This window comes from Fomitopsis serialis (genome assembly GCF_022376445.1).
Source record: "Fomitopsis serialis strain Sig1Antser10 chromosome Unknown B0H18scaffold_78, whole genome shotgun sequence".
Taxonomy (NCBI): Eukaryota; Fungi; Basidiomycota; class Agaricomycetes; order Polyporales; family Fomitopsidaceae; genus Fomitopsis; species Fomitopsis serialis.
The window spans coordinates 1-20,714 of NW_025955038.1; the positions used below are offsets into that span (position 1 = coordinate 1).

The 20,714-nt window shown below is 57.0% G+C and overlaps 6 protein-coding genes across 6 annotated transcripts; all 6 read left to right on the plus strand.

Moving 5' to 3' along the window:
- The first annotated feature begins 577 nt into the window (after positions 1-577).
- On the plus strand, positions 578-2,022 carry B0H18DRAFT_1027746 (armadillo-type protein). The gene is made up of 5 exons (XM_048029892.1): positions 578-781; positions 802-810; positions 891-927; positions 975-1,126; positions 1,165-2,022. The coding sequence occupies exons 1-5, from the start codon at positions 647-649 to the stop codon at positions 1,867-1,869; spliced, it is 1,038 nt and encodes a 345-aa protein (XP_047889504.1). The 5' UTR covers positions 578-646; the 3' UTR covers positions 1,870-2,022.
- Positions 2,023-2,594: 572 nt separating this feature from the next.
- Positions 2,595-4,414, plus strand: B0H18DRAFT_635141 (armadillo-type protein). Its single transcript, XM_048038878.1, has 3 exons — positions 2,595-3,569; positions 3,620-3,837; positions 3,896-4,414. Exons 1-3 carry the CDS (start codon positions 2,718-2,720, stop codon positions 4,200-4,202), a joined length of 1,377 nt encoding a protein of 458 aa, XP_047889505.1. The 5' UTR covers positions 2,595-2,717; the 3' UTR covers positions 4,203-4,414.
- A 2,696-nt stretch (positions 4,415-7,110) lies between these two features.
- B0H18DRAFT_937243 (uncharacterized protein) lies at positions 7,111-7,898 on the plus strand (the record flags this gene model as incomplete). Its single annotated transcript, XM_048041817.1, has 2 exons — positions 7,111-7,739; positions 7,794-7,898. Coding segments are annotated over 2 exons (732 nt in total), but the record flags the coding sequence as incomplete, so codon positions are not given.
- Positions 7,899-7,974: 76 nt separating this feature from the next.
- On the plus strand, positions 7,975-10,180 carry B0H18DRAFT_937245 (armadillo-type protein). Its single transcript, XM_048041818.1, has 2 exons — positions 7,975-9,006; positions 9,055-10,180. Exons 1-2 carry the CDS (start codon positions 8,032-8,034, stop codon positions 10,102-10,104), a joined length of 2,025 nt encoding a protein of 674 aa, XP_047889507.1. The 5' UTR covers positions 7,975-8,031; the 3' UTR covers positions 10,105-10,180.
- Positions 10,181-15,246: 5,066 nt separating this feature from the next.
- On the plus strand, positions 15,247-16,867 carry B0H18DRAFT_1086646 (uncharacterized protein; the record flags this gene model as incomplete). Its single annotated transcript, XM_048032069.1, has 2 exons — positions 15,247-15,320; positions 15,370-16,867. 2 exons carry the CDS (start codon positions 15,247-15,249, stop codon positions 16,865-16,867), a joined length of 1,572 nt encoding a protein of 523 aa, XP_047889508.1.
- Positions 16,868-18,258: 1,391 nt separating this feature from the next.
- Positions 18,259-20,461, plus strand: B0H18DRAFT_1122493 (monooxygenase; the record flags this gene model as incomplete). The annotated part of the gene is made up of 10 exons (XM_048034521.1): positions 18,259-18,291; positions 18,344-18,463; positions 18,519-18,683; positions 18,753-18,966; positions 19,016-19,113; positions 19,173-19,216; positions 19,268-19,438; positions 19,495-19,585; positions 19,642-19,668; positions 19,724-20,461. The coding sequence occupies 10 exons, from the start codon at positions 18,259-18,261 to the stop codon at positions 20,459-20,461; spliced, it is 1,701 nt and encodes a 566-aa protein (XP_047889509.1).
- Positions 20,462-20,714: the final 253 nt, after the last annotated feature.

The following is a 20,714-nucleotide window of genomic DNA, read 5'->3' on the forward strand; positions in this document are numbered from 1 at the left end:
GAGCAATTCGCGTCGATATCTATAGGATCTACTTCAGCTGGGTCGTCCAAGGACAAGCCATCCTTCGCAAGCCCATCGTCAGTCGCACCTCTCCAGCCTCGCACGGACAGGCAGCTGCCGACGGAGGTCATCATCGCTGCATCTCCAGTTGAGGTCGAAAGGGCCGTCCGCGCTCTGCTGAACGCACTCACCATGGAGCGTTTCGACTCGATCTCGGACAAGATCATCGCGTGGGCGAACAAGTCGGAGAACGAGCGCGACGGACGGACACTCATCCAGGTCATCCGGCTCATATTCGAGAATGCGACGGACGAGGCGACGTGGTCAGAGATGTACGCGCGGCTGTGCCGGAAGATGATGGAACAGATCAGCCGAAGATCCAGGCAAGGGTATCAAGAATGTGAGGGGCAGACCCGTTGCGTGCAGCTCTTCCGCAAGTACCTCCTAAACCGGTGCCAAGAGTTCCAACGCGGTTGGGCCACGAATGAAAGCACTGACGCCACGGCTGCGTCGGCGAAGGACGAGTCCGGCGAAACGCTCTGACTCGGAAGAATATAACTGGCAGAAGGCGAAGCGGGGGGTCTCGGGCTTATCAAGTTCGTCGGTGAGCTGTTCAAGCTGCAGATGCTGATGGAGCGTATCATGCATGAATGTGCCAAGAAGCTCCTGGGCAACATCGACACCTGAGGAGGAAGAGATCGAGCGTGGCGTGCTCTTCACGACCGTCGGGCAATTGCTCGACACGCCGAAGGCTCGCGCGCACATGGATGTCTACTTTCGCGTATGAAGGAGCTGACGAAGAACCCGAACGTCAACTCACGTATGCAGTCATGCTTCTCGTAAGCATTCCTGAATTAGAACAGTCCTTGTGTTAACCCCCTCCCTTATAGGACGTTATCGAGTTGCGCGAACGCAAGTGGATACCGCGTATCCAGACCGCTGCTCCACCACAATCGCTGCTGTCCATGCCCAAGCCGCGGAGGAGACCGCTGCGAAGGAGAAGGACTACCAGCGCACTCTAAGCATGTCGCGTAACGGCTCCGGGCGTGGCGGCCACCGTGGTGCGCAGTTGCAGGTCGGCCTGGGTCCCGATGGCTGGTCCGTTGCCGGCAATGCCCCTTCGCGTGTGCCCCAAAGGCGGGCGACCTGTCTAACTTCGGCAAGATCAGCAAAACCAACGCCATAACCTTTGGTCCTACGGGTGTGTTTGCGAATAAGGACTCCGCATCATCGAATATGTTCTCGAAGTTGACGGAGAACCCAGAGCCCGGAGCAGAGGCTACGACCGCACGACCGAGTTGGCGACCAAACCACGAGGCTTCTGTCGACTTGGGCTCCGATGGCTCGCCCGAGGCTCCGCCCCAGCGCAGGAAGCTCAACCTGCTCCCACGTACCCTGCCTCAGCGCAACGAGACGCAGGACCTCTCGATGTCAGAACCATCGGACTCCACTGCGCCATCAATGTCTGAGGAGGAGGCGAAGACCCGCGTTGTCGAGGACTCAAAAGAGTTCTTCAGCGTCCGCGATCTGGGCGAGGCTGAGGTGTACTTCAGCAAGCTTCCTTCAGAGCACCAATGGCTGCTCGTCGACAAGCTCGTAACCTCTGCGATCGAGTCGAAGGACAGTGACGCGCGACTCGTTGCCGACTTTTTCTCTTGGGCGGTATCGAACAACCTCTGTTCACCGGAGACCTTCGAGAAGGGCTTCACGCCGACCGCGGACATCCTTGATGACATTGTAGTTGACGCGCCGAAGGCACTCGACCTGATGGCGAACATGATGAAGGGTGCGCAGCTTGACGAGGAGCGACGGACCAGGCTTGCGAGCAAATCTATGGACAGTGATAAGTTAATCAGCCTGCTATCATAGAACAGTAGTACGTCCTCTGCTTCATTATCTGTTCCCGTCTCGCTGGTCATGGTTCGCTCGTCCTCGTGCATCATCCGCATCTTGTTATCGTTCCACACACGTCTGCGCTGGCTGGCCTGCGTCGCAATGTACAACATCCATAGCTCACTGTCAATGAATGCCCGGGATCGAGCGCTCGGAAGTGGCCGAGACCCTGAGCCGATACGTTGATAACTTGATTAGCCTCCGCACCGTGACGTCGACATGAGTACTTACTCAGACGGTCACCGCCTCCTCGCGCAGCAGCGCGCTCAGGCTCGTCCTTGGTCACATACAATATGTGGAGTTACTCTGATACCCACTGGTCAGGACCATACTCCTCGGAACGAGATTCACGTATCCTCATGCTTGGTTCGTCAGTCATTCCTACTCAGGCTGCCTTCCGAACATCATATTTTTCTTAGCACCCGTGCAGACCCTCGATATGAAAAGAAATATCTTGTGTACGACAATGCAAGAGGGAACAGTAGTCGTGGCCGGTACTCAGGATCGTGCTCGGAGGTGCGATGCCTCATGCCTAGTCAGTACTTCAGTGAGTTTACTTGAATTGACCCGATCAGGCGCTCAGGGAACGGCATATAGCAAGGTTTGCTGATTGGAAGTTGCCGTAAACAACCCTTCCTGTTGGATCACGAGGAGACGGCGCAGCCCTAGAGTCACTGAGCCTGTGAAAGCATCAAGCCGACGTGCGTCATCCAGTTCGCTGCGTACGCCGTCTGTCTGAACCATCTCCTCATCTACCAAGTCGTCGCTCGCCGCCACAATCCCTCTTGTAGATCTCGTATAGGAGAAGGCACATCCGTGACGCAATGGAGGAACAATTGGCATCGATATCCTTGGAACCTGCTGCGGCCGGGTCGCTCGAGGGCGAGCTCCCGTCGGCAAGCCAATCGCCAGTTACACCTCTCCAACCTCGCACGGGCAGGCGGCCTCCGACAGAAATTATCGCAGCTGCCTCCCCAATGCGGGTCGACAGAACCGTCCACGCGCTGCTGAACGTACTCACGATGGAGCGCATCGACCCTGTCTCAGGCGCAATCATTGCGTGGGCGAACAAGTCAGAGCACGAGGAGGATGGTCGCTCGCTCATCCAGGTCATTCGGCTCGTGTACAATGCGGCGATCAGCAATCCCACCTCGTCAGAGGTGTACGCACTCCTGTGCCGACGGATGATGGAGGGGATCAGCTCTAGGGTTCAGGACAAGGACATCAAGGATGCGGAGGGCAGGCCTCTGGCGGGAGGGCAGCTTTTCCGCAAATACCTGCTGAACCGGTGTCAGGAGGACTTCGAGCGCGGCTGGGCTGCCCATTCTACCGCTGAGAGCGACAGGTCGCGCGATACAGCTCCACGCGCGAACGAGGACTACCCTGCGCGATGGACAGCAAGGCGGCTGGGGCTTGGTTTGATCAAGTTCATGGGCGAGCTGTTCAACGTGCGGTTAATTCCGGAGCGTATTATGCACGAGTGTGTGAAGAAACTCCTAAGGAACATAGAGAACCCCGAGGAGGAGGAAATTGAGAGCTTATGCATGCTTCTCACCACCGCCGGCGCGCTGCTTGACATACCGAAGGCCCGTCTCCACATGGATGTCTACTTCGAGCGAATGAGAGGGCTGACGAGAAATCCGAACGTCAGCCCCCGCATGCAAGCAATGCTCCAGGCAAGTCTTCTCAAACAAAGGTTATCGCAGCTAACAGTAACCCCCCACAGAATGTCGTTGAACTGCGTGAACGGGAGTGGGCTCCTGTTGACCAGGATGTCACGCCTCACTCAGTCGTCTCACCGAGGGGCACTGGATCAACACCACGTCCCAATCCTGGCGTACCTCCAATAGATCGCGCGGCGGATCTCCACGCGCTGGTAATCGTGCCCAAGGCGCTGCAGATGCCAGTGGCCGGTCTTTTGGTGGCCACACTAGTTCGCGCGCGGTGGGTGACCTTGACTCACTTCAACAAGCCAAATAGACTACTGACATTTGGGCCGTAGGGTGTATCTTCGAGGGACGAGGGCAAGGGCGATTCCGTATCAATGCCACTGCGGGACCCGAATATCACCTCGACGGAGGGTCCTGGACTCGCAACAGAGACTGCGACCGCACGAACGAGTCGCGAGGCCAGTCCCGAGACTCCGCCGCAGCGGCGCACGAAGCTCAACCTGCTTCCACGCACTCTGCCTCGGCGTGACGAGACGCGGGCTCACTCGACGTTGGATCCGTCGGACTCGGCTGCGCCATCGATGTCCCAGGACGACGCGCAGATCCGTGTTGGTCCAGGTGAAGCCTCCGAGTCGATAGAATCCTTCAGCATCGTGACCGAGCCGGGCGAACATGATGAAGGGCGCGCAGCTTGACAAAGAGCGACGGACTCGGCTTGAGAATAAATCCACGAACAGTGATAAATTGATCGGACAGCTTTGCGTAGGGCATGGAACGTCTGTATAACGTAGGTGGAACATATCATAGACATTAAAATACTTCATTACATAAGCCACGCAGAAGCGCGCTGCGGCTGCAGCCTTTTGAGTTGACTACTTCTGCAACTTCACCGCAACCTTATGGTCTTCGCAAGGCTCAGGGCTTGGACTTGAAAAACACTCCAAGTATCACCTATACGCTGCCCAAGAACTGATTGCCATCTCACTACTTCTGGGCGGCCATACTGGAATTGCATGTCTAGCGGCACTGCGTGTCTGGCTGGATCGGACGCCAGCCGCCACAAACACTACGTTTGCTTACGTCTGTGAGGCTTTGAAGTCTCGAGGGCCCACGAGGTAGCCGCCGGGTTGCCCGTCGAGCTGCGCAGTCCTTACGCGCGCCCAGGAAGTGGCTATCCCCGTCTCTGAATGAGGAACGACTCCGGATCCAGCGCGAGGAAGGCGTGGGAGGCGGTCAGCGGGCGAGCCCTGTAGCGGCCGCGGAGAGTGGCCAACTATTCGTTTCTAGAGGAAGTCGGCGACCGGAGGAGTCGGCGAGAGAAAGACAGCAGAGGCACCTCTATGTACAAGCCCGGGGGTGGGCGGAGTACGCGAGCGAGAGAAAGAAACTGAGAGACCAATGTAAGGATCTGTAGGCCTCCCGGAAGACCCTCGTCAGGCCTGCCGCCAGGGCCCTCACAGCATGTAACAATGCCACGCCTCGAACTCTATCAAACCAACTGAGCACTTCTGTCCAGGATCCGGGCCGACATGTGTGCATATGTGTATGGACTCGCAGCGATGTGACATGGACACTCCAGCATGGAAGAATCACAGCTTCAGGTATGCATACCATACATATAATGGAATACGTACATCTACTGTAACGTTTCGACCATAGGTTCGGTCACAGGTCGCACCCTCCCTCGAACTAGGGTTTCAGTTGATATGTCACAGGTCACAGAGGGGTCCGAACTCAGTATTCCCGTCGGCGGTCACAGGTATACAAATGCACTTTCGGGCCTGCGACGCAGTGCTTGCAAAGGCGGTCACCGGCGAACTATCCAAGTTCTGTGTTCACAGGTCACCAGGCCCTGTGAACTGGGGATTTCGCCAGTTCGTTGGTCACAGGTCACACCCCGCGAACCTATGGTCGAAACGTTACAGTAATCCGTGCTGCCACCAGTGAGTAAATTCGACTGGAAGGCATCCTCAGCGATCATGTCTTAGACGTGGATGACCGTCAGAGCAGGGCTTTTTGCTCAGAGGCTTTTGACGATCTGAGCGCGGGTCAGCTTCTGAGCTTCCTAATGAAAAGGATCCTTCTGTCAGATGAACACGAGGACCAGGTGCACAACCTCAACGCGCAAGCCTGGCCTGCACCACCTGTTATTCTCCACGTATCGTCGTTGACTGCGGTTTGATAAAGTTCTAGCCGGGTGGTTATATGACAGTCGAAAGTGCGGTGTGCGAAACGCAGCTTCCCACCACATCGACTTTCCTCGTCCACCAATACCCCACTGTCTAGTGTAAGGAAAACCACTCGTTCACAGAGGAGTCTCAGCTTTCTACGTGCGACGCCGATGTGCCTGACTTACTCCCGTAGCACTTGTCAGAATCAGAATGAGCAAATCCTCGACACCAACGGCATCCAAGCCATCGCCCCAGCTCCCGTCCAAGTCAGCTTGGGCCAAGGGCCCATCGCAGTCGGCTGCCTCAGCCCCCTCGCCACATTTCGCATTACGCGCGCCGAGCCAGGGCCGTCCGCGACCGATTTATCCAGTCAAGGACGTAGCATTTCAGGACGGCGTCGCAGGCGCACGAAGCCTGACGAACGTTGTGAAGTCAGGTATAGTACTGTCTATTGTCTCTCGTGACGGTACTGATGAGGTGTCAGCGTCTGCTGTAACAGTCGGTTCGATGAGCGACGTGTCTGCACCGATTTCTTCCTCCCCTGCCTCAGTCCCTATGATTAAGTCGGCGACGGTCTCTTCATTCGGCACTGTCCCAGCGACACCCACCTCCGCCCCGAACGGCAAGTCAGCCGGCTCGTCCACACAACCTCCCACGTCTGCCACGACTCAGCCCAAGTTTGATGTCAAGAAGCTTTTCAACAACCCGAGCAGCGTGCCGCCCGTATCCAGTGTGCCTTCGCAGGCGCCTTCTGACGTTGCCTCTCCATCGACCCACCCCTCACCTCTGCCGCACGCCTCACCCTTACCGACACATGCCCAGGCACAGCCGTCTCAGATGGGCGCTCACCCATACCCCCATTACGGCGGCGGGCAGCTAAGACCTCAGCAGAATGGCGCACCTCCTCAAAGCGGGCCACCCCGTTCCCCGGTGTTCCCGCGGCAGATGCCTAATGGGCAGATGAATGGCGTGAATGGACGACCAAATGGTGGCTCTGCGCCCACGCCTGTGTCGGCGGGCATGTCGAGTCCGCGGCTGGGTGCGCCGCATGGCGGGCAGCCCCCTGCAGGCATGCCACCCACTTCTCAGCCTGTTCCGCCCCCAGGATGGTATGGCGGTTACTACGTGAGTCTCACTATCCCTTTCGCTGACGAATACGCCGAGTAACTTGCTTCCTCGTTCTTCAGTATGGACCATACCCCGGCATGCCATCGGAAGCTTATATATCCTACACGCCGTGGGTGCAGCCGCACGTCGGCACACCTCACCAACAACCGCAAGGCCTACCTAGTCCGCCCCAGCCTAGTATGTCAATGTCGCCCCGCAATCCCCCTCATCAACTGCACGCCCCTGGCACGCCGACGATGGCGCCGGCCATGCCCAACACGGGCCATCCTCCACATCCCACCCCGTCGCCACACACGCATACATCGTCCCTGTCCTCTGTGTCCTCGCCCCCACCTACACCATCATCTGCTGGACCTGGAAACCGCCTAAATACGCTCGCACCGACGTTCCAGCCACGGGCATCGAAGGCCAAGATCACGTCGTCGGACGGCACGGAGAGGGACGCGGAGAAGAAGGTCAAGCAGCAGGCGGAGGAGAAGATCAAGCAGCAGGCAGAGGAGAAGCTGAAGAAGGAGAGGGAAGCCGAGGAGCGGAGGAAAGCTGAAGAGGATCGTGCACGGAAGGAGAAGGAAAGGGAAGAGGAGGAGCGGAGACGGAAGCAGGAGGAGGAGGCTCGCAAGGAAGCGGAGAAGGCTCAGCCGCAGGACAAGGGAATTTTCAGGATAGACACTGCTGTGACAGCGGGGGAGACATCCAAGAAGCGGCGTGCTGGCCCTCTCGACCTTTCTTCTACTCGCAGCCAACCCGTCGCCCAGCCCCTCCCTTCCGCCCTGGCCACCGCGCGGACCATTGAAGATCTTGGCAGCGTGTCGTACCCCGAGGGTATCAAGGGTCCCAAGGTCGAGCTCAACATGAACGCCAAACATGGCAAGTTCAGGTAAGAGCCCTCTTTTGCAGCGTGTATGTACGCATCACTGACACTTGATCTTAGGTATGACCGTGACTTCCTCGTGCAGTTTATGAAGATCTGCAAGGACAAGCCTGACAACCTCCCGCCACTCGATGCCATCGGTCTCGAGCCATCTGAGCAGGGTGCTGGTGTCCCGATGAGTCGTGGTGGTTCGCAACGGCGCTCGGCGTCCGCCATGGGCCCGCCGCCTCCGAACTCCGCGCGCCAGCTGCAGGGCCTTGGTCTTTCAAATCTCAATGGTCCGAGTGGCAGTTTCACCATGGGCAAGTTCGCGACGCCGGGCATCAAGACCAGCGAGGACCGTTTCAAACAGGCGAGTGTTGGCACGCAGTTCGGCACACTACCATCTCCTATGGTCCGCCCGTCCAGTCAAGACGGTCCCAGCGCGATTGTCAGCAAGCGGGATGTCGACTGTGGAGAGGCGAACAGGGGTGGACCTGATCGCTCGTTGCACGGATTGTCATCGCTGCAGGCTGACGCTGTGCCACCCGAGTACCTCGTGCATCAATTGCATCTGACGAGCCTTGACGAGCAACAGTACGAAGTCGACCTGCACTCGCTAGAGCTGCTTTCCAGCAAGGTCCGTGCGTTGCTCAACGGACTTACCATGGAATCCTTCGACTCGATCTCAGACCAAATCGTCGTGTGTGCAAACATGTTTAAGGATGAACATGACTGTCGATCGCTCAGCAAGATCGTCCGCCTCGTGTACGACACAGCAACCAACGATCTTACCTCGTCTGCGATGTATGCACTCCTGTGTCGCAGAATGATGGGCAAGATCAGCCCTGGGGTTCGGGATGAGGCCGTCAGGGACGCGGAGGGCAAGTCTATTGCGGGAGGGCAGCTTTTCCATAGATTGCTGCTGAATCGGTGCAAGGAGCACTTCGAGCGCTGCTGGGCTGCACGTTCTACTATGGAGGAAGGCTACCAGGAAACCGCTGCGCAGCAGACAGCAAGGCGGCAGAGTCTCGGCCTCATTAAGTTCATGGGCGAGCTGTTCAAGATGCAGATGCTTACAGAGCATATCATGCACAAGTCCATCAACGAACTTCTGGCCAACGTCGAAGACCCCGAAGAAGAGGAGATCGAGGGGCTGTGTTTACTGTTGACCACTGTCGGCTTGCAAATCGACACGCCGAAGGCCCGTCGTCACATGGATGGCTACTTCGCATGTATGAGAGGGCTTATGAACAAGCCGAACGTCAATCTGCGTATGCGAACTATGCTCCAGGTAGATTTACACGCCTCAAAGTCTGCGTCGCAACTAATTTGAACACAGGACGTCATTGATCTTCGTGATCACAAATGGCTAGCTGACGATGAAACTGCTGTTTCTGATTCTGCTGCTACTACTCACATGCAAGATACAGTAATCGCCGCAAGGGAAGAATCAGGTTACTCGCACGTATCTGAGGCGTTCTGTGGTGAGTTTCTATGCAGCGGTCATGGTTCCCACCTGTCGGATGTCGATGCCGATGGCTGGTCCGATGTCCGAGCCCCCACCCTTCCCAGTATCCGTACGATATCGAGCTCGGAGGTGGAGGTGGGCGGTCCATCCCCATCCACCGAGGCCAGCGGAGTAGCATTCGAAGCGGACAAGTCAGCAAACATCCCTGCAAAGGATCAGCAGCAGGAGGAGGCCCTGTCGTCATGGGTACTCTCGAGCGTGGCTTCAGAGTCGATGGACAGTCCCAAGTACGCGATAGAGTATGCTGCGGCAGAGTCATCGCAAACCTACTGTCGCAAGGCAAGTGTGGGAGCTGCCCATACAGTTGTACCGGAGGGAAATTCTACGACCGCGGAGGAGCCGAGTCCCGGTATCCGACGAAGACTCGGGCCCCCTCAATCGGATCTCGGAGCGCTGTCCATATTCGACGTTCATACCCCCAATGTCAACCGCCTCCGCATGACGCCAATGACTGAGCAGCTCAAGTTGCAGCTCAGCGACAACTTAAAGGGGTTCTTCGAAGTGCGGGACCTGGACGAGGGCGAGGCGTATTGTCGCAAACTTTCGTCGGGGCACAGGTGGCGCCTCGTCGATATGCTTGTGTTATACGCTGTCGTCTCCGCTAGGGCAGTGGATGCGCGGCTCGTGGGTGAGCTGTTCGCGCGTGCTGCAAAGAAGGACTTCATCTCGCCAGATGCTTTTGATGACGGGTTTTCACCAACTCTAGAGAACCTTCACGTCTTCGCATTGCATACGCCGAATGCTGCGAGCATTCTTGCCGTTATGTTAAAGAAGGCGCAGCTCGATAGTGCACGACTGCACAGTTTGATCCGTAGAACCGCAGGCAGTGACTATGATATGCTCGTCGGTCTCCTACTGTAAATGTTACCTTGAATGTCTTGTCACGAAACTTCGTATCCCCGGGGCCGCCAATGTTATGATTTGGGCTTCAATTTTCATCCTCACGTATGCCAACGCCTCGCCGTACAAAACATATGTATAGCTTGTTCAACTGTCCACGTAAGTCGGAAGCCTTTGCTATCGGGCAAGTTTCCGGAATCATCACAGAGCCATGCCTACTCATCTTGGTAGTGGAGACGGGGTGTCGGATGGAGGAGGCACCGATGTTGAACTTGAAGAAGCCTACACTCCGTAACAGAAGTACTGCCGATAACGTACGCCAAGTGAAGCGAGCTGGGCGACTCAGAGCCATTGGTGCATAGGCGGAAGATGGCTACACTTGTGTATCACGGCAGAGAAACAAGGCAAGTTGTCACGGTTTCAGGATACGAAACATCCGGCTGAGTACTACTAGATTTTCTTCAGGCTCGCCACTAGTGTACTGCAACGTATCGCTCGTTGAGCGAAACCATGAAGTACAGAAGAGAGAAGATGGGGCGGACGTCATAAATTCTCATGTGGCAAAACCGCCATCCGAGCCAGAGGTGCAGTTATTAGCGGTTGTGGTGGTTCTTGCACCGTAAGTATATCGTACATTGACGAGGAAAAGTCGTGCTGGCGGCTGAAGAGGACATTGCAAAGATCAAAATGCCTTTCCACAAGAAGTTGTACATCATCGTCGCACATTGCCCTGTGGATACGCGCCGAGGTAGACGTGCCCGCTGATTAGTCGGTACAATATTAATGTCAATGTTGAATGCCCGAGTCGCACGCGCGTATGTGGCGGAAGCGAAGCGCTCGACGTTCCAGAGTGATCGGCAATAGCCGGAATGTATGATCGGCTCTTGATCGGTTCCGACTCGGAACTGTCGACGTCGCGGCTCCGAGCACAGTAACTTCTTTAGTAACTTAGTATTGGTCACTGCAGCAGAAGCTGGATGAATCCGTTTACAGTTGGTACTTCATTTGGTATCCTCAGGTTGACTAACGGAGTGGCATACTTTCCAGATCTTTTCAGGTTTCTACTGCGTACAGTCGGAAAGACAACGGAACAGAAGGGGTAGGTACTGTGGTATATGCGAACAGATGCGTAACTCAAGGAGAGTCTGTATGACAAAATGACCCTGTGATTGAAAGGAGGTGAGTGATTGTATGATTACAACACGAAATACCACAAATATTCATATCAGAGAGAGTTTCACGTCCCTGCTTAAGCAGGCAACATGGTCATTCGGGCACCCCAGGCGTTCACAGAAACACTGCGGTCTCCCATCGGATGATGTCGGTTCGTTTTCCATCACGAGTGTAATGATCAAGGTGCTGTAGCGACTCACCTTGCAACGTAGAATTTGAATGTGTGACTCCATACGAGGGGATCCGTACTCTACGGGTGTCGTCTGCCCTAAGCCACATGGAACTGAAGGCTTAAGGTCTGGCGCAGTGACCAAGAACACAGACTCCTGGTGATAGATCAGCTGAGTCTCCAAGCTATGATATTCTCGTAGGACTGACCGAAGGCAGTAAAAGTGGGCACCTAGAAGACCGCGTTAACCGTACACCGGGGAAAAGACTAAATCAGACGGTCGATGCGACGGTGATGCGTGGACCGCAACCCAGTCATAGGTTGGTTACGGGGGCGCAGGCACGGAATTCGGTGCTTTGGATATGCTGCGGAAGGCCAGCTCCCCAAGGGTCTGCTGTAGCCTGGGCAAAGTGAGCATATGACCAGAGATAGACAGGAAGAACGGTCGCTCACTCAGGTATGGGTCGTTGATTTTTGTCGCATTGTGTAGAAATAGAGCGCGTCCAAGTTGCGGACGGTAGCATGAGCCCCGACTCGATGCCGGTTGTCGAGTAGAGCGACTGTACAATACCTCTATATATGCGACGGCTCGGGCGGGCGTCACAGGCTTCGCGGCGCAGAGGTTGTAGGCCCGGCAGATCCGCAGCTGACTCCTGGATCGGCGGAAGTAGACGATGACTTGCTCTAGCAAGCGAACGGTTCCGCGAGCGGCCAGGAGCACCGTTGGTTCTCGGGGTTCTTGCTCGTGTTCAAGACACTCAACGTCACGGTCCGGCGTGCATCGGCAAGCAACATAATTTGTGAGGTTCAGTTCGATGTATATAGTACATGAGGTTGTGAAAACGTTCCATAGCGAGGCCGGAAATTAATTGAATCATAACAATTCACGGCTCGCAACACCCTCGCTCTAGTTCCCAACTCGGAAGTCCATTGGCGGAAGGATTTCAACAGCTCATACGACGCATATCGTGGCATAGCTGGTGTGTCATGAGCGAGGCCATTTCCCTGACACTGTCATTGTCAACAGTTGCTTCGTCTCAGAATATGCTGTTTAAAGTTAGCAACCTCTCAGCGGAGCCGTGTCATACCTCGGGAACGTCCCTTCGGTGCCGCAGCCAAAGCCGATCATAAGACGCCTTTCCTCCTCCGGCGGCGTCGGACGAAGTTGACCCTGACCTTCACTTCTACTTATCCCCGAACTCAAGTAGCACGCAATGGAAGATTTAGAATACATTGAAGTACCATAACGATAGACAGGTACATGCCGAGCCATCGCCAATTGGACTAGGGCCTTTAGCCTACCAATTGGTCACCCGGCACCACAAAATGTTCTATATAGCCTGGGGTGATCAACAGCACTGCGATATAGCTGGATAGCGTTGCGACGCCGATGACTCCTAGGCCGCGTGAGTGGTGTTGTTGGGAATGAAGTAAAGACGCTTCGCGTGACTCGCCATGATGGCCTTCAGAACACCGCCAGACGAAGCGGGAGATTCTGTCGGCCTACGAGCATGAGGCGTGCCAAAGACGTACTAACTAGTAGGGTCGTACGCGTGCCGAGAGTCATGCGGAGAGTAAGAAGGGCAATTCCCCTTTGAACCTGTGAACGAGCGAGGCTTTGGGCCGTAAGCATGACGGCTGACTAGGGCACTGGCATATGGCACGAACGACGAGCCTTCACCATAATCTATGGCGTATGCTGCGCTCGTTCTACGTCCTGCCCTCCAGCACCCCGATTTTCAACGCCGAATGGCTCGGGACCACCTGAGTCGATGGAGTCTGAGCGAAGGCGGAAAGGCGCACGAACGTGACAGCATGCCGCGCACCTCTACAATCCCCACTCTGCCGCGTCCTGCAGTCACCTCCTGGGGAACAGCTAGCTTGAACACTTGCGGTGCTCGGTCCTTAGGGATCTGCCTGCAGCCCCCTCACCAGCGATTCCGGCGCTGTACCGTTGACTTGTCAAGACAGAGTCGAGTCGGCCCCATTGTTATCCACCTCGTATCGGGCACCTCCTCCTTGAGCCCAGCCACTCGACCCGGCCACCACAGTTTTGCCAACGCCGTCCATTTCGACGACGAGCCGTTCATCCCCCGCCAACATCTAACTTGCTTCCTCCTGTGTGCTGAGCTGCCCTCCCACATACTATCTGTCTACTCGTCTCGGAGACCGCGTCATTACGCCCCCATCTCGAGAGACCCCCCTCAGTGCTGGAGGCCTTCCGACCGCGCCACGACCGCAGCCAGCGCTGGCTCGGAACGATGACCTCCCGCATCCCGCGGGGCGACTAGAGTGATGACGAACGCCGCAACGACCAGGAAGCCAGAGGTAGTGTGAGTCACCCTGCTCTGTTTCTATGGCCCATGGGTGGATGATACGCGGCATCGTCTCGGAGCCTGTGCCGATGTCACCGCGCCCGCGGACTTGGCCTTCGGCGATTGCACATCTATCTCGCAAGCACCGTGACATCATATAGTGATGTGCATCTGTACTGTAGAGAAAGTCTTTGGGCAGACAGAGCGATCGTTAATCGAGAGCCATACCATGCAGTGCCTGAGTAGGCAGTGATCGAGCCAAGTCAGAGTCGGACGGTCCGAGAGAGAACACATTGTCGCACCTTCTCACCCCGCCAGGCTCGTCGTAGACCCGGAATGCACTGACCTCTGTGGCAGCACATACATACAGAGGCACGGCGACTCCGTCTGCATATCCTGGAACAACATTGTAAGCAACAATATTTTATGCAGGATAGGCTCAGCTGACAGCCATCACCATATCGCTAGACACGCATTTTCAGGACAGTGGATCTGGCCTTCAAGCGTACCAGCAACACTTAGAGCACGCAGCCACAATCACTGGCTTGAGCCCAGTGTTCTCCCACTGATGCTGTGAGGCGCGAATAGCTCGCGCACTGGGACGAGACTGGCTGAGTCCTTCGGCGCACGGGTCTACTAACATGAGTAACCTTGCGACAACGAAAATAGCTCGATTGATCACTGACATGCATAGTACGCAGCCTGAGCTGGCTCTTGGGATCACTCGACCACTGGTGGGACTTTGCCAGGTCGCAAACTGGAGAGATTCTTGCCCGCGATCCCGATTGCCTGCTCAGCGCTCAGTGCCGAGGCCTGATATACAGCGTTCCAACGCCGTTACCCATGTACTTGTCCACATGACTTTGAATGGCGGATAAGTATTTGACGGATCTGGAAGGTGCCCTTCCGAATGAGGAAGGTCCTGTACTTCACTCTGCGCTCCTTGCTCTTCCTGTCACGTATTGAAACACCGCCGCGGCTTCTGAGCAGCTCCACTCTGTCCGCTGTATATAAGGCGAGGCTGAACTGCTCTCGTGCATGACAACATTATCCCCCTCTTCCCTTCCCTCATCCTCTCACTCAGGCTGTCGAACGGCAAGAGACTGGCGCGTGCCCCTCGAGCTCGAATCAAGACGCACCCCCTTCCACCTCATGCGCTGTAGCTCGTGGCTCCAGTATACACCCTTCAGGCTCTCAGGCCCCCGGGTCTCATAGGGGGCCTCAATTTTCGTAGGAGGTAAGTACTGTACACTTACTGTACATCCAGCAACTTGACTCAGTCGTGAATGCTTAGTAATCGTGGCCTCGCTCCATTTCTGGAAGGTCTTGGCAGGCTTGGCCGCTACGGATGAGCGAGCGCCTAGCTGGCTCCTCGAGCGGACACCCACTCTCGTCGCCCATCCCTCTGGCCTTCGCGAGGCTCTGCCCGTTCTGCTCACGGCCCCCACACGACTTGTAAACATACCAGCGGCGCTTGGCTTCAGCTCAGATCCCTCATCCCGAGCAATGGGACGCTCGCGGCGCCTCGTCCTCTTGCTATCGGTCTCCAAATATGTTCTGGCGTCGAATGTCACCAGAGGGTACGCCTCAGTGTCTGCCGCTGCTACACGCCATCCTGACTGCTCGTAGGTCCGAGATAGATCCCATACTCCAGTATCGACCTGTCTTCGCCCGTTCGCTCCCTGTCCAGCTCCTCGTGAACGGGATAGTGCTCACGCTCATGGCCGTCCTCCTCCTGCAACTCATCTTCACCGCGCAGTACCACTTCCGCCTCGCACCGGTCAACTACGCATTCCAGTTTGCCGGCGTGTGCATGCTCCTCACCAATGCCATTGCCTCGCTGCACGTCATCATGTCGACCGTCTCCGACGAGAGCAAGACCTGGCCGTACATGCTCAACTACGTCGCCGTCGACCTCCCACCGTCGGGGAGCGAGGGCTGGTCGACCGCAATGCTCATGGGGTGGCTCTTCATGATGGCCGCTACGGGGCTGCTCATCCAGGCCACGCATATTCAGTTCCTCGGTCTGCTCTTCCCCTCCAAGCTCGAGAAGCGCCTCATCTTCTGGCTCCTCGGGCCCCTGGCCGCGACATCCGCGGTCATGCAGCTCATCCGCGTCATCGACACCTTCGCGGTCGCGCGCACCGCGATCGCGATCCAAAACGTGTGCAACGCGACGCTCTCGCTCCTTTTCACCGTCTCCCTCGCGCTCTGGGGGCTCCTCGTGAACCGCAAGAACGCGTGGCGCATGGACGGCGGCACGGCCGCGTTCGGCGTGGGCGCGCTCATCCTCGCGGCCATCTCGACCGTCATCTCGCTCGTGTACATCCCCACCCGGTTCGAGTTCTCGTGGATGAAGCCGCTCATGTGGAGCGTGATCCTCTGGCAGAGCTTTTTTGGGTGGTGGTGGTGGGTCGGCGCGGGCATGGGCGTTGGGGAGCTGGACGAACTGCTGAGCAGGCAGGAGAAGCGGCAGCGCAAGCGCGCGGGGAGGGCGAAGAAGCGTGCACGCGGCGAGCGCGAGGGGACGCTGCTCGGCGGGGTGGCACATGCGATGGGGCTCACGCGTAGGAACACGGCGTCGGACCGCACGCCGCCGCCCCCGCCGCCGGAGGTGCAGCCGCAAACTGCGTTGGGCGGGGCGAGGGGCGGGTGGATCCTGCGGCATACGAAGGCGTTCTGGATGTTCCTCCGCCACGAGCACCTCACCGCGGCGCGGGCGCAGGCGGAGGAGTGGGTCGAGCGCGTGAACGAGGTGTACGGGCCCGGCGGGGACCGCGGGTGGGGGTTCGGCCAGTTTGGCGCGGGTGCGCGGCGTGTGGACGCACGCGACGCGGATGCGGACGTGGAGACGATCGTGGCGGAGGAAGAGTACGAGATGGAGGAGATGGACGGGCGGGAGCACGTCGTGGTCGAGATGGACGGCGCGGGGAAAGGTGGTGAGGGCGAGGACGAGGGTGAGGGGAGGGACGGACGGAGAAGGGTGCGCAGGAGAGGTAGGCCGCGAGATGTGGATGGTGCGCGTGAGCCGGGGAGGGGGGGAGCGCAGGATCCGGGGCGGCCGCGGTCAATGTGGTGGTGGGGCCCGTTCCGCCGGTGGCGACTGCAGGACTCGACAGAGTATTGACGGATAGAGGTACGCCGCGCGTTGTGCTGCTATTGCGCCCACGATGGACTACTCACGGCTTGTAGGTTTAGACGTTGTGATCTATTGGGTGTATCATATCGCAAGCTTGTATCATTATTCGGACTTTTGGTGTTGCAGGCCAATTAGGGTGCTGGGCGCTGATGCGTTGCGAATGTGGGTGCAGGCTCAGGTTCGTCGTGCCGTGCCCTTGCTTGCGTCGTGTTTACGGCGCGCCGCCCTTAGTTCACAGCATCAGACAGAAGGCAGCCTTCTTTCCCGGCATAAGGCTGACGAGTCTGTGCGGCATTGCACAGCGACGTCAGTTCCGTCTTTCAAGTCACCTCGATTGCAATGCCCACCCTTTAACTTCCGAAGTTGTGGGGGCGGACCTACTCCTCAGCCCGAGTCCCTCACGTCAATCTCTGCCGGCAACGTCAAGATTGTCACGGTGAAACAGGAAGAACACCACGGTGTACAAGCAAGCACCCCAAGGCCACCGTGATAGGTTCGTGAAGAGTTCAGGTCGAGTCATCGATGCCTATAGTGAGTGGCGTGTAACTTAGCAGTGACATTGATCTTTCATCAAGACCACTCTGGAACAGATCTTGCTCTAGCGTCTCGAATTCGTTCGGCGATGCCGTGAGCTAGTGCCTGCCACTTACACCGGAGCAACATCTAACTGCTCTGCAACAGCGCGTGTGATTCATCTGCGGAGCATGGACGTTGGCTATCGTATTGGACGTCGACTCGGGATTCGAGATGCGTTGTCGCTGATTGCCAGTGATGGGCAGCACGGTTCTCACACTCACGCGACGTGTCGATTGCATTGGTGAGTACTGACTCAAGGACGTACTAGAGAAGCTGCTGATGCCTTCGCGATTTAAATTGACCGCTGTTGACGCCTTGAGGTGACTCAGGAAGTGTTGATTCGGCGATGAACTCGAGAGACCGTGACAGATCTCTGCCATGGAATATCATTGCTAAGTCCTTGGCAACTGTGGATTGCTCCTTCGGGGCACACCATGCATGATCAGAAGTTTGGAGCGCGACCGCCAACGTTTGTGACGGCGAACCAAACGGGGAACAGCCTGGAGGGTGTAAGTGATATCAGCGGTACCGCTGAGCGCCGATCGCTCGCTGTCAGAGCCAAGTCAGAGCAGGTGTCAGTGAGTAGCGATTTTATTACTGCGGAGCTATCAGGGAATTGACATATCTGACATGTGCGATCCGGGCCTATAGGGGCTAACACTTCAAGACGTTGCGTTGTCGAGCTGTACGCCGCTGTGCGCCGTATAAAACGAAGTGCGTCTGGGGTGTGCTGTCTTCGACAACCCACCTCCCACAATCGTCATTACCTTTGCTACGTACTCGAATAGGAATAGATCGACACGATGTCTCAGGAAGAAGTCGCCCCAGTCCTTGTTGTAAGCCATTGAACATGATCATCGTCTCCATATCCTCATTTTTGTTTTTCAGGCCGGAGCAGGCCCCGCGGGATTGACCCTTGCTCTCATCCTCGCGAAGAGCGGCGTCCCCGTCCGTATCATCAACAAAGCCTCAAGCTTCCATAAGGAGCAGCGTGGTCTCGGCCTGCAGGTATTTGTGGCGACCATCATGCTGCACTTCCGCCGTCACTGAGATCTTTGGATAGCCCCGGACACAGGAGATCTTCCACTTCCTGGGTGTCTTGCCGGAGATGCGGACCTTGGGAATCGACCTGCAGCCGCTCAAGTTCTACAAGTTTCCGGGCGGGAAAGAGGTGCTGACGACGCTGCATCTTGTCATGCCGGAGGACCCCACGCCCAGTCGGCCGTTTGTACGTCGTTCGCGGCTGGATGCTCATAGCCACTGGCGAAGCTAAATCGATGTTGTGTGCATGCGACAGAACAACCCCATTCAGGTGCCGCAGCATCATACCGAGGCTGTGCTGCGATCGCATCTTGCGAAGTACGGCTGCTCGGTGGAGCTGAACACGGAGCTCATCGCGCTTGAGCGGTTCGACGATCACGTCGAGGTCACTGTCAAGAAAACCGTGGACGGCGAGGAGGTACTCGAGACGAAGAGTTACCGATGGCTCATCGGCGCGGATGGGGGCAGAAGTAAGGGTATACGCGTCCCCGGGATGTTCTGCTGTTGACGACTCGATAGGTGTGGTGCGTAAGCAGAGCGGGCTCTCGTTCGAGGGAGAGTCCAGTCCGGAGAAAGCGGTACTAGGAGAGGTGTACTTGGATGAACTGGATCCCTATGTGAGGCTGGCTTTACATCTATTAGGCCATATCGAATACTGATCGGCGCCGATCCCTAGCACTGGCACATGTGGCTCAAGTATACAGATGGCCCGCCGACGAAGTAGGTCACCCATCCGCGCGCGTCGATGAAACTGATTATCGTTTTACTCAGCCTACTCATTCGTGCGACGGAAGTCAAGGGGAAGTTCTGGTTCATGCTGTCCGGCAATGTCGACCCGGAAAAGATCCTGGAAAGCGACGAATCCGTGAAGGAGGCTCTGCGGCTGGCGAGCGAACGTGACGACCTGCCCTTGGGCGAGATCGTCCACAAGACCGACTACAGGTGAGTATGCTTCAACTGTTTGATTCACCTGGATGCGACCTACGACGATATAACAGGCCCAGTGTCCGTATGGTCAACAAGTTCAGGGAGGGGCGTGTGTTCGTTGCCGGAGACGCAGCCCACGTGCATACACCCCGGGGAGGACAGGTGCGTATCAGCGACTGCATTCCCTGGATATATTGACAACGGCATGCACTACATAGGGCGTAAACTCGAGTGTACAGGACGCGGTAAGTCCAGTCAAACCTTGCACAGGCCCAGCTATACTCACCTGCCGTCGTGCAGTTCAACCTCGGGTGGAAGATCGCCTTAGTGGAGAAAGGCCTCGCCTCACCTTCGCTCCTCGACACCTACTCTGAGGAACGATTCCCCGTCATCACACAGATGCTGCAAGAGACCGTAAACATGACGAAGGACGTCTTCACCCAAATGCGCGACCCGGAGTCGCTCAAGTCCGCGTGGCAGCGCGGCACGCACCTGAAGCAGTTTGGCATCAACTACAGATGGAGCTCGATCATCTTCGACGAGCGGTTCAAATCAATCGACTCCGCCGGCGCGGAAGCGGGGGCGCTCAATGCGTATGGCAGTGACGGCGACGCACTGCGGGCGGGCGACCGTGCGCCGGACGCGACAGGGGTCGTGCGCATCGGCGGCAAGGAGACTGGTCCTCAACCAACGTCGCTCTTCGCCACGTTCAGTCCAACCCATCACACCGTGCTCATCTTCGGTGCGGATGCTGCAGCGACAGGTCCCGTCGTCCAGAGACTGAAAACATACCCGCCGGGCACGGTGTTCTCTGCCACCGTGCACCCGGGTGCAAGTTCCATTGTTCTGGAGGCGGCGGGCGGTGCGGACGTAGTCCTGCAGGACCGTGATGGCGTCGCATACGCTGAGTACGGCATGTCGGAAGGACAACCTTTCGTTGTGATCGTAAGGCCGGACGGATTCGTGGGCGCCGGTACATCTGGGGAGGAAGGGGTAAGGAAATACTTCGACGCAATCTTTTCTGCTGTCGCGACATAGATGGGTTCATTGAGGGGTATGTGGTGGCCGTTTATTAATTTACCTTGTATCACTATGTTGTTGTCTAGTGAGAGGCGCAACGATTGTCCCAGTCCAACCCTCGATGCGATAGGCCCAGCGTTTATATGGCCAAAACATTCGCGACGCGTTGGATGCGTATGGTGTGGAGGCTGGCGATACGCTGCAGGCGGTTTGACGAGCTCCTAATGGCGCGGGGTTCGTACGCATCAGCGCTGCGGGTATGCCAGGACAA